This window comes from Petaurus breviceps, unplaced genomic scaffold, assembly GCF_028583685.1.
Source record: "Petaurus breviceps papuanus isolate PSGF00001 unplaced genomic scaffold, PetGlider_PUasm1.0 90603, whole genome shotgun sequence".
NCBI lineage: Eukaryota > Metazoa > Chordata > Mammalia > Diprotodontia > Petauridae > Petaurus > Petaurus breviceps.
Window position 1 is genome coordinate 940,541 of NW_027187284.1, and position 22,221 is coordinate 962,761.

General features: G+C 36.6%; 1 protein-coding gene across 10 annotated transcripts in view; it reads right to left on the reverse strand.

Moving 5' to 3' along the window:
* Nucleotides 1-22,221, reverse strand: part of DMD (dystrophin) — a 2,504,498-nt gene that overhangs the window by 803,941 nt on the left and 1,678,336 nt on the right. For all 10 annotated transcript variants that reach the window (XM_069063824.1, XM_069063827.1, XM_069063826.1 and 7 more), the window contains one exon: nucleotides 18,398-18,499. In XM_069063824.1, the coding sequence (XP_068919925.1) occupies nucleotides 18,398-18,499 (102 nt within the window). The remainder of the gene's footprint in view (nucleotides 1-18,397; nucleotides 18,500-22,221) is intronic.

The window sequence follows — 22,221 nt, forward strand, 5'->3', positions numbered from 1 at the left end:
ATAGATAGATAGATAGATAGATAGATAGATAGATAGATAGATAGATACACATGCACACCTATATAAACATAACTTCTACAAGGCAGAATGTGATCAGTGCAAAGGAAAGGTCCAGGCAAGGGTAGATGAGTTAACAGAGTAGGCTGGGAAAACTTTCAGATGAACAGTGTTAGGGAAATCTTCATAGAAAATATGGCCTTTGACATAGACCTTGAAAAGATGAAGGGATTAAAGACAACTTGATCTAGTTGTGAGAGCATTATATTTAAGGCGTGGGGACTGGTATGAGCAAAAGCACAGAGATGAGATAGGTCAATATTTTTGTTGCTGTTATTCAGTTGTGTTAGACTCTTTGTGACCCCATTTTGGAGTTTTCTTGGCAGAGATATTAGCATGGTTTGTTATTTCCTTCTCCAGCTCATTTTGCAGATGAGGAAATTGAGATAAACAGTGTTAAGTGACTTGTTTAGGGTCACACAGCTAGTATCTGAGGCCAGATTTGAATTCAAGATGAGTCTTTCTGAGCCCAGGCCCAGCACTCTATCCACTGTACGACCTAGGGTAACATAAAAATTGTGAATTGAGAGAAGTAAAATTTGTCAATGGTCTTGAATATAAAAATCAGTTTTATGCTTTATTTGCCAGACAGTGTAGACCCACTGAAGGTCTTTGAGTAGATGCATTAGGAAGTTTACTCAGGTGGCACTGTGGAGGTCAGATTAGAATTGGTACAGGAAGACGAATTGCAAAGCTTTTACAGAAACATTGATGACAATAGAGAAGGCCAAACTAGAAACTTTTCATTGAAATAGAAAGGGGGGAGACAGATGTGACAGCTATAACAGAGGCAGAATTGATAAAATTTCCTGATCTTAGTTTCTTCATCTATAAAATGGAGATAAAAATATTTGTATTCTTTATATAATAGGCATACTTTACAGAACTGGTGTGAGGATTAAATGAAATAATGAATTTTTTTGTAAATAGTGAACCATTATGTAAATGTCAGCTATTAATAGTGGTATTTAGTGGTACATTAAAAAAATCATTTTAGTGTTTTGAAAATTAACTCTAACTTGAAGGCAGGAACTGTTTCAATTTTTATTTTTCAATTGCTCATGCCTGGCATATAGTAGACTCTGAATATATTCTTGTTGAACTAAAATGAATTGAATGAGCCCCCAGGTCAAATTTGTGGGAGGCCAAGGATGAGTTGTACGGGATGGATATACATGGAATATTTATAGTTAGTATTATAGGAGAAATTACCTATATGGGTGAGATTACAGACCCACTGGAATATTGGAGTAATGTTAGTTACTAGGAGATTGATAGAAAATTACTGACATCTACTGTAGGGTGCAAATAATTAAAATATTACATAAAAGTCTTTCAGGTCTTCCAAAAATGATACCATAGAATTCCATGGTACAATAACATATTTTATATAAATCTAACAACTGTTGGCAATCTAAATCTAAATCTAAAGTCCATTGGTTTATTTCTTCCAGAAGTATTAAGCAGATTATTTGTTTTTTTCTAATTTTGTCACAGCAAATATTTATACAGAAAATTGTCGAGTGTATATGTATATACATACATGAAAAATACAATTTTAATGGAATAAGAAATTGCAAGTAGATTTAGTTATTTGATGTCAATAATCTTGAAAAGTTTCATTTGTATTTGAGTTGAAAGGAAATGGAAATTAAACCTGATTTAACAACACAGTCTATGCCTCATGCCAGTCCCTCAATTAGAAACCTTTTATTTTAAGATCCATGGAATAGAATGAAAAATATTTTATTAAAATATAAAGAGTTCTTAGATGATCCATCAAGAACTTTTAAGAATTACTAATTTAATTCTACATTAGCTAACAGGAATTGTAGTATTTGGCATGGGGAGTTGAGTAAAAACATCAGGAGGTTTAAAGGCATTCTTTTATGTTAAAATCTGTGGTTTTGCTGATACTCTACAAACCATTCATGTAAAAACTCAAAAAAAATTCTGCTAAAATCTGATTAGTTGGGGTGAATGTATGTGTGTGTGTGTGTGTGTGTATAATGTCCCAAATATACTATGTCACACACATTCCCTATTTAATTAATTCTAGCGATTCCCCATTACCTCCAGAATCAAATATGAAATCCACTGTGTGGCTTTTAAAACCCTTCATAATCTGGCCCCTTTTCACCTCACCAGTCTTTTTACACAATACTCCCCATCTTCTACCCAGTGACACTGGCCTCCTTCATGTTTTTCCCACATAATACTCCATCTCCTGACTTGGGAATGTCACATGGGCTGTTCCTATACCTGGAACTTTCTTCCACCTCATCTCCACCTCCTGGATTCCCTAGCTTTTATCGATTTTTTGCTAAAGTCTGAGCTTTGGGAAGGAACTTTTCCAACTATTCTTTCATTTTATTGCCTTTCCTCTGAGAATGTTTCCAGGTTAGTCTGCATAAATCTTGCTTGTATTTAATTGTTTGTACCTTTTTTCTCCTCTTAGACTATGAGCATAACAGGGATAGTTATTGCCTTTCTAACCCCAGCATTTAACACTGTACCTGATGAGCAAGGCAGGTATTTAATAAATGCTAGTTGATGGTCTGAATGGGTAGATTTTTTTCATTAATTTTAAATTAAAATTTTCCAGAGAAGTTTGGGTCATTATTTTCTTTGTAACTATTTCTGATGGTGGCCCCCACTAGTAAAATTAAATATTACACCAGTTATTGAAAACTATAAAACTAAAACTCAATAGCTATTGAAACAAAAAGGTATTACATTTTAAAAATAGGGTATATCTATATATTGTAACCAAATACATTTCTTTTTGTAATAAATTAGGCAGATGTGGTTAGATAAGCTGCAATCCTACACTGATGCCCTGGAAAGACCAGTGAGCAGGTTCAAATCCCAGCTCTGACTGTGTAACCTCAGACAAGTCACAATTTCTATAGGCTCTATAGTATGAGGGATTGGACTAGATGACCTCTAATGTCATGTATAGCTCTAAATCTATTATCCTAATCATCTCAAAATAATATAAACCACAGAGAATAAAAGTTTTGCAAATAGTCGTATTTCAAGAGATTGTTCTTTTGATAGAATGTCTTTCTTGAGAATATCATATTTTACTATTTGAATAATTTTACTTTTTTGAAGACTATTCTCATTAATTCTCATAACTAGAAGTAGGTATTAGAAATATTAGTTGCGTTTTCCCTGAATAGTTTAGCACAGGGCGCTTACAAATAATAGGAGCTCAATGAATATTTCTAGAGCAAAAGATGCCATTGTGATGCTGAATATAACATTATAAACTTTATTCATTTAGTAGTTTTTTCACTTTTTAGTTTAAATTGCTTATTTCTAAAATCACTCTGAAAATATGAACACCAATAAGCAAACCCCAGATCCAAGAAAAGGAGTGAGCTTGACAAATTCCAGAGCCCATTTTAAAAATAATGATAATCAATAGAGATCAGGTGGGTTCTCTAAACAAAGAACCCTAGATTTATATTTGAATTGATTTATAAATGTGGAATGCAATCATACTGTAGCTTTCATTTTTAAAAGCTTTCACATGAAAAGGATATATGCTTACTACTTTGCCTTTATAGGTGACAGATTTATGTGGCTAGAAAGATATGTTAGGAATATAGAAAAGGGAATTTTTTTCCCCAAAAAATTTAGGGATAATCAATTTAGTAGAAGAAGAATGACCAAATAAGCTTTAAATTAGCAATGAGTATATAATAATAACAATAACAACAGCAACAACAATAAATAGATTACATTTATATAACACTTTAAGGTTTTCAAAGCACATTGCAAATATCTCTTCTTCATAACCACCCTGGCACGTAGGTGCTATTGTTATGCCCATTTTACAGATGAGGAAACTGAAGCAGACAGTGGTTGAGTGACTTGCCAAGGGTCACAGAGCTAGTAAGTGTCTGAGTTAGGATTTGAATTCAGGACTACCTGACCTCCAGTGCTCTATCCATTGTGAATTCTAGCTACCTCCCTATAAGATTGAAAACGCACCTAGCTACAAATCTCACAAGATTTGAAATATGCTACTTGCTTTTGCCAAAGGGAGAAAAAATGCTCTATCCTTACTGATACATTATAAAGAAAACAAGTTATTTTTATGATGACTAGAAAAGACATGAATTCTGGACCAGACTCAGTAATCTGCCACTGTGATGACTTGGAACCAAAGTAATACTTGCATAATTAATTAAAAGGGTATTTGAAAAACACTTAGTAAGGATACAAGATGGTTGAGTGTAGCTCCCCATGTCTCCCTTTAACCTCTACTGAAGCCACACTTCCAATCTCTGGATGGCAACAGCCTGCACAAAGCTAGGAATCCCTGAGATCAGAGAAGTAATCACCAGAACTAGGGTCAGGCTTTGCTTTTCTGATTTTAGTATTTCTTTCCATAGCTGATGGATTGTCCCTCCACTAATCAGATTTTGGCCATGACCAAAAGAGGATATCATTTCATCTTCTGCCAGCCTTCTTGGTTTATTTTGGTTCCAAAATACCTTCTTTAGCTCAGCTTAATAACATCTGTGCCACCGTTCTGATGAAGGTGTCTACCGGGGGGTCCATAGTGGTACACTTGAGAACCAATAATGGCAATAGAGTTCAAGAGGTGAAAAGCAGAACAGGTCTTCATATCATAGTTGTACCTAATAAAATGCTAAGGCATCATGGTGGAAACTAATGGGAAGACTGTTACCCTACCTTGATTACTAAAGGGGTTACCTGAGCATTCCACAGGGATACTCTCTCTCCATATATATATATAGTTACCACGTAACTATAACTCATATGTATAATTATATCTATACAACTATCTAAATCTAACTACATCTATATCTCTCTTATATAGACCTACCTTCCTGTGATCTTGGGCTCTACCTTCACTCTGATAACTTTTCCTTCACTTCTTCCCAGGGATAAGGACTGAAAAAGCTAAGAGCTAATCACACAAGGCATTTAGCTTCCCACTCATGCTGTTTTCTACCCTGATTGTGCATGATTACCTAGATGGCCTTTCCCACTGAAATGCAAGCCGGTTACACCCATTTCCACTACTAATTCTAAATCTGACCAGGATGTCAGCTATCAAAACAATCCTAAGGGATAAATCAATTTTAGAATTGAGGGGTATTTTCTGATACCACCTAGCAATAATCTCTGGCTTTAGGGCAGCCATGTCTACTCCAAAAGCTCTGACTATGGTGCTGCATAGAATGAAAATGGCTTGAATACTTTCATAAGGTATATAGTAGTATTTGAATTACTTGGGGCAAGCAATAATTTCAATATGATATCATCTCATGGCAGTAATATTCATGTATGAGTGCTCCTACCACTAGTCAGAATCAAAAGACTGACCTTGGATTAGACTGTATTGACTGGGTTTCCTCATATTCAGAAATTTCTCTGTCACTTATATGCCAAACTTTGTGTCACATAGACGTTTCATTGCTCTTTTTTGTTGTGTTCTTAATTTTGTGGTTTTAAAGAATGGATATTACTCCTTTAAAATGTGTAAAGGTAGTAGCTCTTAAAAAGCCTACTTCAATTACTGTTAGAGACATTGCAGTGACTGTTTATGTGGAAAAGTCAATCACTTCAAGGATCATTCAAGGCCGCAATGAACTGGGATCAGACACAAAGGAAAGCAAAGTTGAAAATTTTAAAAACAAACCGAGACCAACACCTGACAAACTACTTCTGCAAATAGACGAATTAATTCTCAGAAAGCAAGCTAAGACACTTAGAGGCAATTGTTAAGTGGGACTGTTATTGATTTGTCCACAAAGCAACATAGGCTTCTTTAAATTGAAAGAACTCCTATTATGAGAAATCCTGATCAAAGTCCCAGAGATGATTCAAGTACAGGATTGTGGGTGGCATTAGTTCCTCCTCCCATGCTCACTCCCCCTTCCCCCCTTTATAGGGTCTTTGGAAATTAGCTTTCATGCTTGAAAGTCCATATCAATGGTTTCCTTCAGGACTGTCCTTCTCCTTTCCTTTCCCAATGTTTTTACCTACTCTGTTTTGATCCACCTTCTTCTCAGTCTCCCTGATGAGGGGTAACTCACTTCCTTCCAAGGCTCCAAACTCAGTCTGGACACAGTTCTTGGGACTCAGTATTGAATGAACCACTGAAGCCAGGAAGAGAGAGATATGGGGCCACCAAACAGGTAGTGGTTTAGCTAGTAAAGCTCCTATCATCTCATGGGTAGCTAAGAGGTCAGTGTGGCTTCAGGTATGTGACAGTCAATTAAACCCCTCTGCCACAGCAACTGTAGCTCTCTAAATCACTTCTGCACACCAGGAGGGGTTTGGCTCCAGAGCTAAATCTCTTTTAATGGAAGACCATTGAAAATTATTCCTACCTTTATCTCCCAAAACAGGGAAAAGAACTCTCAGTGTTTTTTTGAGGGATGGAAGCTGGCTTTTCAGTAGCATATACTCAGATAAGACTTCCATTGGCTTGAATTTTGGCTCCTAAAAGGCCCCCTGTACCTTATCTTTATCATTAACCACTAAGCTGGGAAACAGTTTTCCAGACACCGTTTTTGCTTATAATTTTGCTTATAATTGATTTAATTACTTAACAATATATTTAAAATGATCTTGTACCTACACTGGATTCTGCCCTGACTCTGTCAGCTGGGTGATTTTTAATTAGGATTCCCAAAATGACTATTGGGGAATATAAAGACCTCAATACCAAAAAGGGGGCCAGATAAGAACCCGACCCAAGAGCAGTAGTCCCTCTAGCCTCCATCCATCTATTCTATCCCTGGTAAGATGACCATATTTCCTGTCTTCCAGATCATTTCTGTCATCATCTGACTCCCCCAAATGCATTTTCTCCTAACTTCCCTGACCTCCTGCTTCTATAAAACCAGACCATATCAGGGTTGATCTGGCCTTACCTAAGGTACCAGAAACTCTCTTTTCCCCATATCTGCTATTTTTTATTTTATGTGGATAATCTATTGGTTGTTTTTTATGTTAGATGGACAATATCTTTCCATGTTTTTTTATAGATGTCAACACCAGCCAGGGACCAGTGGCTTCTGCTTTTCTTCTCTGAGACTCTCTTGGGATCTTTCCATCCCATTGGTGAGATTTCTTCTATATGGCCCAGTGGAACAAATACAAGCCTATTTTATTTAATGATGCTTGTACTGACATAATTGTGTCTGAAGAACAAGTAAATTTCCTTTTATCCACTGGTCAGTTGTCTAGAGATATCAACTCTCTAAGGTAGCTATAAAGTTAGCAGTGATTTTTCCAAAGCCTTCCCCTGAGCAGGATAATTCAATTTTTTAAAATACTATTTTGTATAGAACTTTTTCAAAATTCTTTTTAGAGTCTAGGTATTCATTTACTCCTTCAAAGAATTTGATGGGTTTGATTTGTTTTGCTTACAGAAATGCTGGTGCTTTTTCTCCAATAGGTTATATTTGCTTGTGCATGTCATTTTCCAAGATAGCTAAATAGCTAAAGAAGGAGAAGGGGAGTGGGGAGGAAGACCATAGTTGTAACATTAAAAATATCTCTTTTAGACTCATGATGGAAAATGCTATCTATAGCCAGAGAAAGAACTATGGAGCCTGACTTCATATTGAAGCATACTCTTTTCACTTTTTTGGTTTTCATTTTCTCTTTCTCATGGTTTTCATTTTTTATTTTGATTCTCCTTTCACAACATGACGAATGTGGAAATACGTTTAATACGACTGTACATGTTTAACCCATATGGGATTGCTTACCATCTTGGGGAGGGGAGAAAGAAAGGAGAGAGGGGGAAAAAAATTAGAACTCAAATGCTTACAAAAGTGAATGCTGAAAACTATCTTTGCATGTAATTGGAAAAAATAAAATACTATTAAGTAGAAAAAATATCTCTTAAATATTATGATAGTTTACACACAACTAAAATTCCAAATGGAATAAAGTGGGGACAATATAAATACTTAGACTCAAAATATTTCAACTCTACTTGAAATTCCTCAGAACAAAGCACAGTTACTCTAACTTATCCTGAGGTAAGACATCTGACAGATGACCCTAACTATCTATCTATGTGAAAAAAAAAAAGTTGTGTGCCAGGGCCCTGGGCAAAAGCTTACTTGTGGAGGTCCAAGTTACAGCTTTGGGAGAAGAATCAAATGACAAAAACAGTCTATTGAATGAATCAGCTTCCATCAGGCTCCTGCTGAGCCTAAAGGACATAGAATTGGTATATGAAACAGACAGAGGGCTTGAAGGAAGATTTTCAACATGGGGATGAATGAGCCTTCATCAGTGGGTAGAGTTGTTGAGGAATTCTCAAAACAGTATTATTAGCAGGTCAAAATTGGAAGTAGATCCCTGTTAATAAGACAAATAATTCCTGACATTTACACTGTGCTTTACAGATTTACAACCATAAAACTTTTCCCCCAAATCACCTTGTAAGGTAGATAAGTATTATCAACCCCATTCTAAAGATGAGAAAACTGGGACTGAAGTTACATCACCACATCATAGAGTAAATGTCAGAATTAGGACAAACTTATCTGGGAACAATACCTTATCCTGTTTGTGGCTTTTGCCTTACCTGTCTCCTTGGTCCTGGTCTTAGCCACTGGGTCATTTAACATTTCCATAATTCCCCTTACTAGTTTAATTCCCCATTTCTATTCTATTATGGTTCATATTCTAGCACTAGACAATTTTATCAGCTGACCTGATTCTCCCTACCTAAGACAACATCTTCTGAACAGACTGGCAGAAAAATATCCCAATCCCAGGGGAGTCAATCCAATCGATTTTGGAACTACCACTTGGGGGCCTGAATTGTTTAGCCAACTATATCTAACACAACCCAGACTACTAAGACCTATCCCACCAAGCCATCTGCCCTTTATCTCACTTGTCTCTCTCTCTCCTAACTCCCCAGCTCTAATTTCTACCTCTTGCTTTGGGTTCAATAATCAAATCAATATGACCATACTACCATTATCCCTATGTCAATTCAAATGAAGTCTACAAGCATTTATTAATTATTTACTATGTGTTGGGAACTCTGCGAAGTGCTAGACTAATCTATGGATCAACTCACTAATGTTACGATTGACTACTCAGATGTTCCCTTCTCTGGCCACCAGTCCCACGGATGTGTTGTCTCCCTCTATGAGATTTTAAGCTTCTTGAGGGCAGGGACTGTTTCACCTTCGTAGGTGTCTCTAGTGCTTGTCACAGTGTTTGGCAAACAGTAAGCACTTAAGAGGGAATTTTTCATTCGTTAATCTGCTTACCCCAGTGATTCTTATATCTGTTCCAACTCCTGATTCCTTCCTTGCTACTCACACCTTTAGATGCAAAACAAGGTCTAGCTTTCACCTTCTTGTGAGTTGGTGGACACAACCTTGCTTAAGCCCAAATATTGTTGTTGTTGTTTTGACATTTTCAGTCATGTAAAACTCTTTGTGACCCCATCTGGATTTACCTTCGCAGATGCTGGAGTTGTTTGATATTTCCTTCTCTAGTTCATTTCACAGAAGAGGAAACTGAGGTCACAAAAATAAAAGCTTATAAGTATCTGAGGTCAGATTTGAATGCAAGAAGATGAGTCTTTCTAACTCCAGGCCTGGTACTCTATCCACATCACCTAGCTGCTCCAAGTCCAAAAGCATCTTTGGCTAAATAGGGTGATATTAAGTAAAAAGTTAGCTAAGGGACCTTTACAAAGTGTTTAGAAAAGATTCCACAAAGTATATGCATTTTTTGGATGGAATGGAGTTATAAACATAAGGTAAATTGTTTCATGTATTTAATATTGGAGCAAATGATTCTATAATCCTAAATATTTCCTGAGATGATTAACTTATTGATAGTACATTAATAGCATGCAAAATTGAAGCCATTAATTATTTTGTCCAATAATATGTTGGCCACTGATATATTTTGACCAATTAGGTATGATTACCATAGTTTTAAGAACAGATGTGGATTTGGCACATTAGACTACAACAGATTAGAACACAAGAGTTTACTGCACAAGGTCAGACATCAAACATAGCTCATATTGGAAAGGGAACTTTTTTGTTTTTCTTTTTGTAAATAAAATAATTTTTAAATGACTACAGGCTGTATCTTTTCTTCCCACCCTTGCATTTTTACATACCTTAGTAGCCAGGATCTCTGGGCAGCTAAAAACGCATGTGAATGAGTTTTGATTATAAATCCAATCAGGCTTTCCCTCTCCATCTCACCCAAGAAGCATAGTATAAAGCAGTGTGAGACAGTGGTTAGGCAAGAGGTCTGGCACCAAGTCCCATCTCTGACACAGACTGATTGTGTGAGTGCCTCAGATAACTTAAAAAAAAATTTTTTTTGGAGGGGGGAGGTCAGGGCAATTGGGGTTAAGTGACTTGCCCAAGGTCTCACCACTAGTAAGTGTTAAGTGTCTGAGGCCGGGCTCTATTCACTGCACCACCTAGCCACTCCACTCAAACAATTTCTTAAAGACCCTAAGCTGCAGAATAATTGCTTATTGGAATTGATGGGGTATCCCCTACCTACTTTTCCTAGGGAGTACCCAAAAACAGAGTGGCCTATGGGAGAAGAAGGAGGGAACAAACATTGCATTTCTACTATGTGCTATCACTGTGCAAAGTGCTTTACAAGTATAATCTCATGATCCTCACAATTCTCCCTACAGCTGTGGACACTGAGAGACACAGATCAAGTGCGATGTCTAGGGTCACATAGCTTTTACCACATTGGAACTCAGGCTTACCTGTAGGCTCAGTCCCCTTTGCATTGAGCCACTGAGCTGGCTGAGGAAACGATATACTTTATTTAGTGTTCTGCCTATAGTTTATCCTTATCAGTGTGCAAATCTAAAGAATGCAATGATTACAATTTTCGAAATGTATACCCCAAAGAAAAGATATTTTAGCTTCTTGGCTCTAATAGCATTATATAGCAGATGACCAATTCCTATTTCTCAAACTGCTGTGCTAGCCTTCTTTATATCTTGCCTTTTTCCTGACTCAATTTCATGAGCCCAGTCTTTCTTTCTTGCTAACTAATTCTTCCATTATAATTTCACCCCCCGCCCCAAAGCTAGAGGACTCAGCAAAGAGTGCTCCCCATTCCCTTGTACACCAGGACTTCAAAACAGTATCAGCAAAACCAGCATTCTGCATTGTATCACCATGAGGATTACAGCTATTTAATTTTTTAATTGGCAACTTTTTAGTTTCATTTAGGGAAGGTTATTTTTACATTCATTTCCCTTTTAATTAAAAAAAAATAAAGCCAGGGCACTAATCGCCTTTTGGGCCTTTATAATTGCCTAGCTCAGAAGTGGTTCTTTTTAGTGAAATCAAATAAGGCTTTAAAGGACAGTCATACAAATTCAGTCCCTTTATTTTGGGACATAAATGTAAACAAATGGAGAATATTCAGTTATTTCTAATATGGCAAAATATTTTCAATTCATTTTAATAAATAATGTCAAGTTATCCTTATCAAAATGGTTTGAAGAAATAAAATGTGAATACTTTAGTTGAGGTATATGTTTATTCAGCTGACACAATTGCTTATTTTAGAAATGGCAAATGTCTCCTTGGTTGGGGCCACAGAGCAAGAAGTTTGGTGTGGTGAAAGCCAAACTCATCTATTTATTAAATACTTGAAACAAAGACTAAAGCTGTTCAATTTCAGTTATGAATTTGACTCTACTAATCAGTCTGGCTAGTACTACATTACTATCCTTTTCAGTTCCCTTCTACCTCCCACAAGAAATTTTTTTGCCAAGAAGGTTTTACTGGACATGTGATCAGTATAGGGATCACCCAGTGAGTGATGAAACTCTCTCTAACAGTGTAAATCTACACCTGATCTGCAAGATATAGTGTGAGAAAATTGCTTCTGGACACAGAGGTTAAGTGACTTGCCCAGGGGCACACACACCAGTATACCTCAGATGTATGACTTGAATTTAGGTCTCCCTGACCACAAGGCTACTAGCTCTCTATCTACTCTGCCATGCTTCCTCAAAGAAAAGTTACAAAGCTACAGAGTTCAACTACTTAATATGGTTGCATTTCACCTATTAGATTTGAAAACCAAACGAAACCCAATCAACCCACAAACCACATATAAAATGAGGGGCCAAAATTTTGTTTCTGTTCTCTTCAACTGTATGTGACAGAATAAATATGGATTTCTAGCTCCTAAGGTCCAAAATGATGTTATATGTTAATAATTTATCAAGCATATAATATGACATAGTACAAATTACTCTAAATCCAATAAAAATAATTTCTTCAAAAATAAACTGAAATTAGATTGGGGGGAGGGTAAGTGAGGAAAGTCAATGCTTTTTTTTTTTTTTTTTTTAAGCAATTGGGGTTAAGTAACTTGCTCAAGGTTACACGGCCAGGTGTTTCTGGGTGGGTGCTAAGTGTCTGAGCCTGGGATTCGATCTCCAGGTCTTCTCAACACTGGAGCCGGTGCTCTTACTTGCTGTGCTACCTGGCTGCCCCAGTCAATGCTTCTTGAACTGGAAAAGATTAGTACAAATTTTCTAATACTAAATATAGACATTAGAAAGAGTTAGAATTTTGTTTTGAAGGAAATTGTCTTGTTAATTGTAATTATGTCTGTCTGCAAAACCATATACATAGTAAGTACCTCCCTCCCAGAGCACTGACAATATAAAGTAACTTTTGGCAGTGTGTCACTATTTATTTTTCAATGTATACAAGGCACTTAGAAATATTAAAACTGATAAAATAACTACATTAAAGTAATATGAAATTACTCTTCCTGTGACTATAATAAGCTACAATTAATTTATGCCCTGAAATTGTAGCTTTAGTGTTGGAAGTGATTTTTAAAAGGCAAATTAACATGATATACAAATCTTTACTGTAGCATTTCCCAAACCAATTTGGCCAGGGAGCAAATGTGGATTTGAAATATGTTAATGGAACTCAGAAATACTGGTCATTGAATATAGGATACCCTCTGGATGGGAATGGGACTTGAGAGAAAAATTTAGTAAAGAAAGTCTATTTTTGTTCAAATTACATGTACATGCAGCGTTTTAGAGGAGAAATATAACAGCAAATTTTTTTTTCCTCTCTTGACCTTTGAAAACATCTTGTAGAATATAAGTGTCCCAAGCTGGGAAGACTGCTAAGGCAATCAGCAAGTATTTATTAAGTATTTATTATATGCCAGAAACTGTGCTAAATGTTGTAGAAACAAAGAAAGGTAAAAGCACAAAATTAAACCCTGCCCTCATGGAGCTTATATGCCAATGAGAGAAACGGTATCTAAATTAATGCTGTCGTTATGGTTCAGTCATTTTTCAGACGTGTCCCACTTTTCATGACTCCCCTTTGCGGTTTTCTTAGCAAAAATACTGAAGTGGTTTTCCATTTCCTTCTCTAGCTCTTTTTACAGATTAGGAAACTGAAGCAAACAGCATTAAATGACATACCGGAGTCACATAGCTGCTAAGTGTCTGAATAGGCCAAATCTGAACTCAGAACAGAAGTGTTCCTGATTCTAGGCCCAGCACTCAATCCACTGCACCACCTAGCTGCCCCTGTAAGAAGCATCATCCTTTGGGGTAAAGTAGTAACAACAAACAAAATCATACAGAATAGAAGAAAGGTAACCTGAAAGGAAAGGTTTAGGTGGCTGGGGGTGGTTTGAAAGAGAAGTGGGGGAGAACAGGAAGATCTGAGCTGAGTCTCTAAAGAAGTCTGGGATATTGAAAAATGACAGTGAGGAGGGAGAACATTCCAAGTCTGGTGAATAATTGGGGCAAAGGCCAGGTGACAACAGGAGATGGAGTGTCTTGTTCAAGGAACACTCTGTTGGCCAGTATTGCTGGACCATAGAGTGTGAGATTGGGATTAAACTTAAGAAAACTGGATAGGTAAGAAAGGACCAGGTTATAGAAAGCTTTAAATGTCAAACAGGGGACAGATATTAGGGTTTATTAAGTAGGAGAATGATATTGTGTAATCTATGTTTTAGGAAAATCACTTTAAAGCCTTGTGGAGGATGGATTGCAGTGGCGGAAGTTGAGGGATGGAAGCCACTTAGAAGGCTATTGTTATAGCTAAAGCAGAGGTGCTCATGGCTTAATCTAGTGGGGAGGACTATATGAGTCAGGAGAAAGGGGCATGTATTATCAATTAATATTAATATCAATTCATTAGGTACTTACTATGTGTCAGACATTGTGCTGTCAGCAATACAAAAAAAGAGGTAAAAGACAGTACTTGCCCTCAATTCTCCCCACAGTCTAATGGGGGAGATAAAGAGCAAACAAATATGTATGAACACACTACATAAATAAATAGACAGTATATAAGAAAGGCAGGCATGAAAATTAAGAGGGTTTGGGAAAAGCTTCCTTTAGAGGTTGGGATTTTAGTTGGAACCTAAGGGAAATCAGGGAAATCAGTGGAGGACAGGAGAGAAAGATTCCAGGTATAGGGGACAGTCAGAGAGAATACCTGTGGCTGAGAGTTTGAGAAAGGCAGGCAGTACATTTATTTTTATAATCATTTTAGATATGATTTAAGTGATTTGCTCACAGTCATGCAAATAATTAGTGTCAAAGCTGGGTCCAAATTCCAGGTACTCTCTTCTGTAACATATGCTCATCACAGTTCAACAGAAATGGTTCTCTCTAAAGTTACCAGTGGTCTCTTCATCGATGAATCTAATAGCCTTTCCTGAATACTCATCCCTCTTGACTTTCTGCAGTATCTGACAATGGTGATCATGTATTTTCTCTCCTGAATATTCTCTCATTTCTAGGCTTTTCTGATGTTGGTCTTTCTTGGTTCTCCTATCTATCTTCCTGGTCTCCTCTGTAGGATTTTAATCCATGTCATACCCTGTGATCAAGGGCATCTCCAGGGCTCTGTCTTATGCTGTTTTCTCTTTTTACTCCATACTTTCTCACTTGGTGACCTTATTAGCTGATGTATGTTCTATGATCATGATTATGCAGAGGATTACCAGGTCTATATATCCAGCTCTGGTCTCTCTTTTTACCTATAGTCTTGGAGGAAGCTAGATGGTGCAGTGGATAGGGCACTAAATCTGGAATCAGAAACACCTGAGTTTAAATCCATCCTCACCCACTGTCTAGTTATGTGACCCTGGGCAAGTCACTTAAACTCTGCTTTAGTTTTCTCATCTGTAAAATGGGGATAATAATAGCACCCACCTCGCAGTGTTGTGAGGATGAAATGAGATAATACTGTAAAGTTTTTAGCCCAGTACCTGGCCCATAGTAAGTGCTTTATAAACGTGAATCATCATTATTATTATTATGATATATAACTGCATCTTGGCAATCTTGAACTAAGAGTTCCATAAGCATCTCCAACTCAGCATGTCCAAAAGAGAACTCATTATATCTCTCCCCAGCTGTCCTCTACCACAAACTTTCTTATTAGTGGGGGGCAAACTCCCAGTCACTCAGGCTCCCGACTTCAGTGTCTTCACTTCCCCCACCCCAAATATCCAGTTCATAGCCAAATCTTGTCATTTCTTCCTCCACAGTATTTCTTATATACATCCTCTTGTCTCTACTCACACAGCCACCCCTGTGATTTGGGCCATCATAATCTCTCCTCTGGCCTACTTCAATTGTCTTCTAATTTGTTTCCTTGCCTTAACTATCTTTCTCCTTACTCTGTTCCTTCCTAAACTCAACTGTCAAAGTGTTTTTGCTAAAGTTTGGGTCTGATCATGCCACTATATTACCTCCCTGCAACCAAACCCCAAATAAAAAAACTCCAGAGGGAGTCCCTCTTACCTCTAAGAGCAAATAGAAACGTCACTAATTGGGCACTTACAACTTTCATTAATAATGATGATGATGATAAAATAATAATAGCTAATGTTTACCTAGCACTATGTGCCAGGCGCCAAGCTAAGCATTTTACATATATTATCTCATTTGGTCCTTACCACAATCGCAAGAGGTCGGTGTTATTATTCCCATTTTATAGATGAGGAAGCAGGCAAAGAGAGAGTAAGTGACTTTCCCAGGGACACACAGCTAATAAGTATCTGACTCCATGTTTGAACTCAGATCTTCCTGATTCCAGGCCAGTTGTCCATCCACTCACTGTACCACCTAGCTTCTATTATTCTGTTATCTTTCTATATATCTATGATTATAAATGTATCCAGCCTCTTCTATACACTCTTTGATCTATTTACACTGGCCTACTTGCCAATTTTCTCCTGTGACATTTTACCTCCCTCTCTTTGCAGTGGCTGTTCTTCACACCCAGAATGCTCTTCCTCTTCACCTCTTTTCCTGCTGGTCTTGACTTCGTTCTACACTTTGCTCAAATTCTCTTTTTCTTCAGGAAACCTCTTTTTCTCTCCAAGTTCCAATATCTTCTGTTTTCAGATTACCTTCCTTCCACTTTCCATACACCTTCTGTTTATATACTTATTTTCACGTCTCTGCTATTACAATGCAAATCCCTTCCGGGTATGGACAATTTTTGATTTTTGTTTGTATCCAAAATACTTAGCATGGTATTTGGCACATAGTGCTTAATAAATGCTTGTTGACTGTGTGGCAATTGTATGTTTTGAAAAACATTACTGAGGTTGGCGAAATGGAAAAATCCAACCATTGTAGCTAAATATTTGTTTCTTTATGTGGCTGGCACATAGTTGGCCTTAATTTATTCTGCACCATAATGGCTATACTGTTAAAACTAGCAAAGGTGATTGGCAATCCACCTCCTGCTTTGCATTAGGGCACAAATATAAACCTGTCATCAATTATTCTCTCAGTATTTTCTTCATGCTTACAATACCAGGCATTAGCAATAATGTTAGTTTATGAAAAATACAGATACTATTTTGGGCAAGTGGGGAACAAATTATTTTTCTATGGATTTTATAAACAGGAACAAGGCATTCCTAAACAAATATGTATCCATCAACATTTACAATAAACAGACTATCGTATTAATAGTCAGTTAGAACATTCTGTACAGGCCAAAATATCCTTTAAGAAGTCTCTTGTAAACTCTAGGAAAAACAAACATTTTACAGAAATGTGATTTAAGCAAAGAACAAAACAGGAAAAAGCTGTGACCTTGGAGATGGAATATAAGTCACAGTAATGTTGTTTGCAAGGACAAACTGGCTTTGTATAATGAGGTTATTGACCTGGGTTGGTTTAAAGTAGTTTTAAACATGAGAGTGAGTCTCATTGTATTTTAGCCCAATAACAATAGCAAGAGAAACCAGGACTGATCAATGAGCCATCATTAAATGCTCTCAAGAACCTTTAATCAAAGCATAGTTATAATTTTTACAGGGCACAAAATAAAATATCATATTATTTATCTAATATATATGGCATCATATTTAGTACCATTGTGACCTTGGTTAGGTCATTTCATCTTCTTGGTCTCAATTTCTTCCTCTATAAAATTAGGGGTTTTGATTAACTTTACTTCCAATATTTATTGCATCTCTCAATCTACAATTTTAAGAAACTGCAAATAGAAATTAGCTTTCACAGCAACTGCATCTAATATTTTCTCCTTGTTCAACCTTCCATTTCCTGGTTTGTAACATGGAGGGTTTGAACCAGATGGACACTAAGGTTCCTCCCAATTCTAGACCTATAATCCTATGAAATTAACTTTGCTCTCTTTTCCTAATCTTAAATCTGGAAATTTGCATCTTTGTTGGATTTGAAGATGTAAATTATGAGAAGAAAGAAGATGAATTCTTTCCCACAATTAACTTTCTCTAAGAAGATACAATAAGTGACTATATAATATTCTCCTCTCCTCGCCTCCCCGCCCCCCCCAAAAAAAGATCTTGCTCTAATAAAATACTGATTTTCTTCATCAAATGAAAGGGCAATGAGGAAGACAATTCCTCCAGCTGCCAGGGTCAGACAGTATGATATAGTGCCTTGATTTGAATGGAGTCAAACAATGTGAAAATTATTGAGCCTAGAAAAAAATAATAAAAAAGTAAAAAAAAAAAGAATTCTTTGGACTCGCCTTCCCCCCACTCCCAAGATAGAAGAGTACCAATACAGAAATGAATGCTTTGCTGCAATGATATATTAAAAACCCTGGGATCAGAAAGTATAAATAGCAGACAGACCATAAGGACAGCCCTGCCTCTGCTATTGCAGAACAGCCAATATTGTCTCCGAGGTTATTTCATTGATTATAAATAGACCACATCAGTGGCAAGTGTACAACATGAAAAGCATAACCCATTAGGTGGTAATGGATATTACTTGAGGTTGCTTCATTACCTTTACTGGCTCAGTGACGGATTTTTCTTTGTATAAATGCCACCCTTTAGACAAAATTCCTTCCACATCCGGCTGTTTAGCTTGAACTGCTGCTTCAATTTCCTGGGGGGGAAAACACACAGTGTAGATTAACTTCACAATGCCAATAAAACTACTAACTTTAAATATCCTCTCGGAGACTCCACATGTGGTACTAAAAAAAAATAGCATCTGGGGGCAAGAAGGAATGAACACTGACAGAAAAACACAAGAAAAAATTACCCAAAATAGGTGGGCTATGCCAGTCCCTGTGAAATATTTTTTGATGTTTAGCTCTTGCTTACTTTGTTTTGGTCATATTCCCAACTACATCCTTTGCTTAGTCCTGTATTGCCATTCATCACACATAGCACTGGATAATATATTTAGAGATGGAAGGGACCTTAAAAGTCCCCTGGTACAAGGACTTCATTTTATAGACATTTCAGGGAATTGAGCTGACTTGAAGTTATACAGGTAGCAAGTATCAGATGTGGGATTTGCACCCATGCTCTCTGCTTCCAAAGACATTGGTCTTGTCACAGTGTCATGGTGCACATAGATAGAATTTACTGTTTTTCATATACCAATTAGAAAAAAAATGAAGCATAGCATTTCTACATAATTAGCATAGTTATGTTATTAGCAAGACTACTTTGGTTCTTCCATTTATGTACAAGTGCCATCTTTGCTTTAGATTCTCATAGCAAACTTTTAAGCAATAGTCAAATGATTCTTTCTATATCACTAAAAATTTTTTAAAGGGATAAGTCAATACCTAAAATACAATATTATTCTTATTTTTGTTCAGAATTGTGAATTCATTAGTACAGAGAATTCCCAGTGAGGAGATTCTCTCTACCACTGCAGATTATCAAATTTTCTCTTAATTTGAGTCTTAGAGAGTTATCTGGAACAGTAAAGGTTTTAAGTGATTTGCCTAAGGACACATAGTCAAGATATCAGAAACAGGAACTGAACTCACATCTTCTCAATTCCTAGGCTGCCTCTCTATCCATTGTAATATATCGATTCTCTTAATTATTAAGATGCCTTGAATTATACAGTTCTATGAAAAGGGATGAAATGAATTTTTATGATGATTTTCAATTGGAAGAAGAGAATATCATGTGTCTTCAAATATGTTTTATGAGGTAGCTTATTAGAACTGTTTTCTGACCCCACTGAAGAAAAAAAAATTAATAAAATAGGCATATATTTCAGTTAAGGGAAGTAAAGTTAAATATTTAAAAAGGTTTTAGGAAAAATACTTTTTAAACTAGAAACATTAGAACACTAGTATTGATTAATCAATTTCAGGCATCGGTCAGGGCCTCTGCAGTCTCTTCCAGAAAGCTTCTCCTGATTAGCTAAGACCGACCTACCATTCACTTTCTATTACCACATAGAATACAACATAAGCTCACTTCTGTGCATACTCATACACATATCCATATATATGATTATGCATTTGCATATGGAAATACGTAAAGTATTTTTAGATTTTATGCTATCTCTGTATGTATTCTGTTCAATTGATTTGTATCTTCTATTCCCCCAGAAGGCTTTTCTCTTTTGGGTACTACGTGGATCCTGGCATACTTTGTGTAGTGTCGAGTAACAGAAGGCTGGGATTCAATATTTCTCTTAAGGAAAATGAGTTATCAGGTATCCCTGACCCTGGCAAAGTAATACTCAGAATCAGGGTGCATACAAGCAGCAGAGTATATGGAAGTTGTAAGTCATATCTGGGAGGACAGACTAAAAACAGATGAAAACAAATTTAGAGAATATATCTAAGCAAGGATCTAGGAACATACTTATAAAACAAGGTCTGAAGCAGGTTCTTAAGGAAGTGCATGTGTGTTATAGGAATGTACATTTTTAAGATCTTCCCTGCCCCTAGGTTAAGTGCACCTGGAGCCTGTGGTGGGAGGCTTGTTTTTCAGGAACACCCCCACCTTGGTGCTTTGTGATTGGGCAGTGGGTCAAGAGTGTTGTTAAAATTTTTGACCCAAGAGAAGGCTATAAAATCCCTGATTTTGAGACTTTGTTTTGGGGCTCATTTTGAGAAGTATTGTGTGATTTGACCAGATGGGACTCTGGGCAGCTGTTGAGAGCCCCCTGGCTTTGAAAAACACAAATGTTGATGCTTCCCTCTCTGGTAACTGTGATTTGGTATGGATGTAATGGTTGGACAGTTGGAGGCCTGTCTGCTTGAAATGTTTCTGTCTGTATACTCTGGAGTTTGGGGTGCTGACCTTTTCCCCCTGAACTAGGTAAATGATATATTTGATTGATTAAAGCAAGTTTGTTAGGCTGATGAGTGAAGAGAAGCTCAAAAAATGTTACTGTAGAGAAAGAATCAATAAGATTTTGCTACTAATGAAAGGTGACAGAAAAGCAAAAGTAAGGAATGCTGAGTGATTGTGGTTGACTGGAAACAGAAATAGCAAAGTTAAGAAGAAGATTTGATTGTTTGTTTTTATTTTATGTCTTATTTTCGGTGGAGCAGAAAATAATGAATTTTATTGAAGGGAGTTTTTAGATATTTATCTGTTGCCTTTTGGAATATTATACTTCAAGATTTCCTCGGCTTTAAAGTTATGGCTACCAGATCCAACTTGATTCTGACTGGAAGCTCTGGATTTTGCTTATGACTTTCCTGGTGGTTTTCATTTTAGAGTTTCTTTCAGGTGATAGCCAGTGGAATCTTTGTATTTTAATTTGTCTTCAGAATCTAGTAGCTATAGACAGTTTAATTTTTTTTTTAAACAAAGTACCTGGGCTTCTTTATTTTTATTCATAAATTTCAGAGAATCTGAAGATTCTTAACTTGTCTTTCCTTAACCTATTTTCCAGATCAATTTTAATACCTTACATTCTTTTATTTTTTCAATCTTTTGATTTTATTTTAATAATTTTGTGATCTCTTAGAGTTACTAATCTCTGTTTGATCCATTCTACTTTTTCAGGGAACCTGGACATGGCTTTCCACTTTCTCTTTTAAGCTATCATTTATTTTCCTTCCAATTCATTACTCTAGAGTTCTTATTTTATTGGATGAGGGAAAGGGAGGAAGGGAAAAAAGGATTTATTAAGCACTTACTATGTGCTAGGAACTGGGTAAGTGCCTTACAAATATTATTTCATTTAAAATACCATTAAAATGCTTATTTCATTTCTCCATGAGGTTTTATAGTTCCTGTGAATGAATGCTTTTTTTTTCTTCTGAGAATTCGTTTGTAGATGTTATGGAATTATTTTCTTCTGGACATCACTTCTAGACATCACGTAATTATTTATTGAGTGTTAAAAGTCTTTTCATCTTTGCTCATATCTCCAGCCTCAATTTTTTAAAATTTAGGACTTGATGTCAGGTTCAAACTCTGTCCTGTTCTTTACTCTTAAATGGTAGTAGTAAATTTGTTCCTGACATTAATTTTCTGAGTTTCTGCCACTGGCTTCTACTTATACTCTGTGTATCAGTGGTCAAAGTGCTGGTAAATTTCTGTGACCCTGGTCTAAACTCTGCATTTGGCAGTCCCTGGTTAGGGAATTCCCAAAATCTTAGGGGCTGTCAGCTTCTTTCCTAAGTGTTACTACTGTCTTCGGTCTCCCTGTGGAACTTCCTTGTTGGAATGCTGCCTTTTCCATCTTCCTGGGGGCAAGTTAGAGCAAGGCACTGATATGGGCTTCCCAGTCATGACTCCAGGGCGGGTGCTCTATTCACTGTGCCACCTAGCTGTCCCATGATATTTAAATTCTTAAGACAGTGGTATTCAATTTAAATTCCATTCATCTGA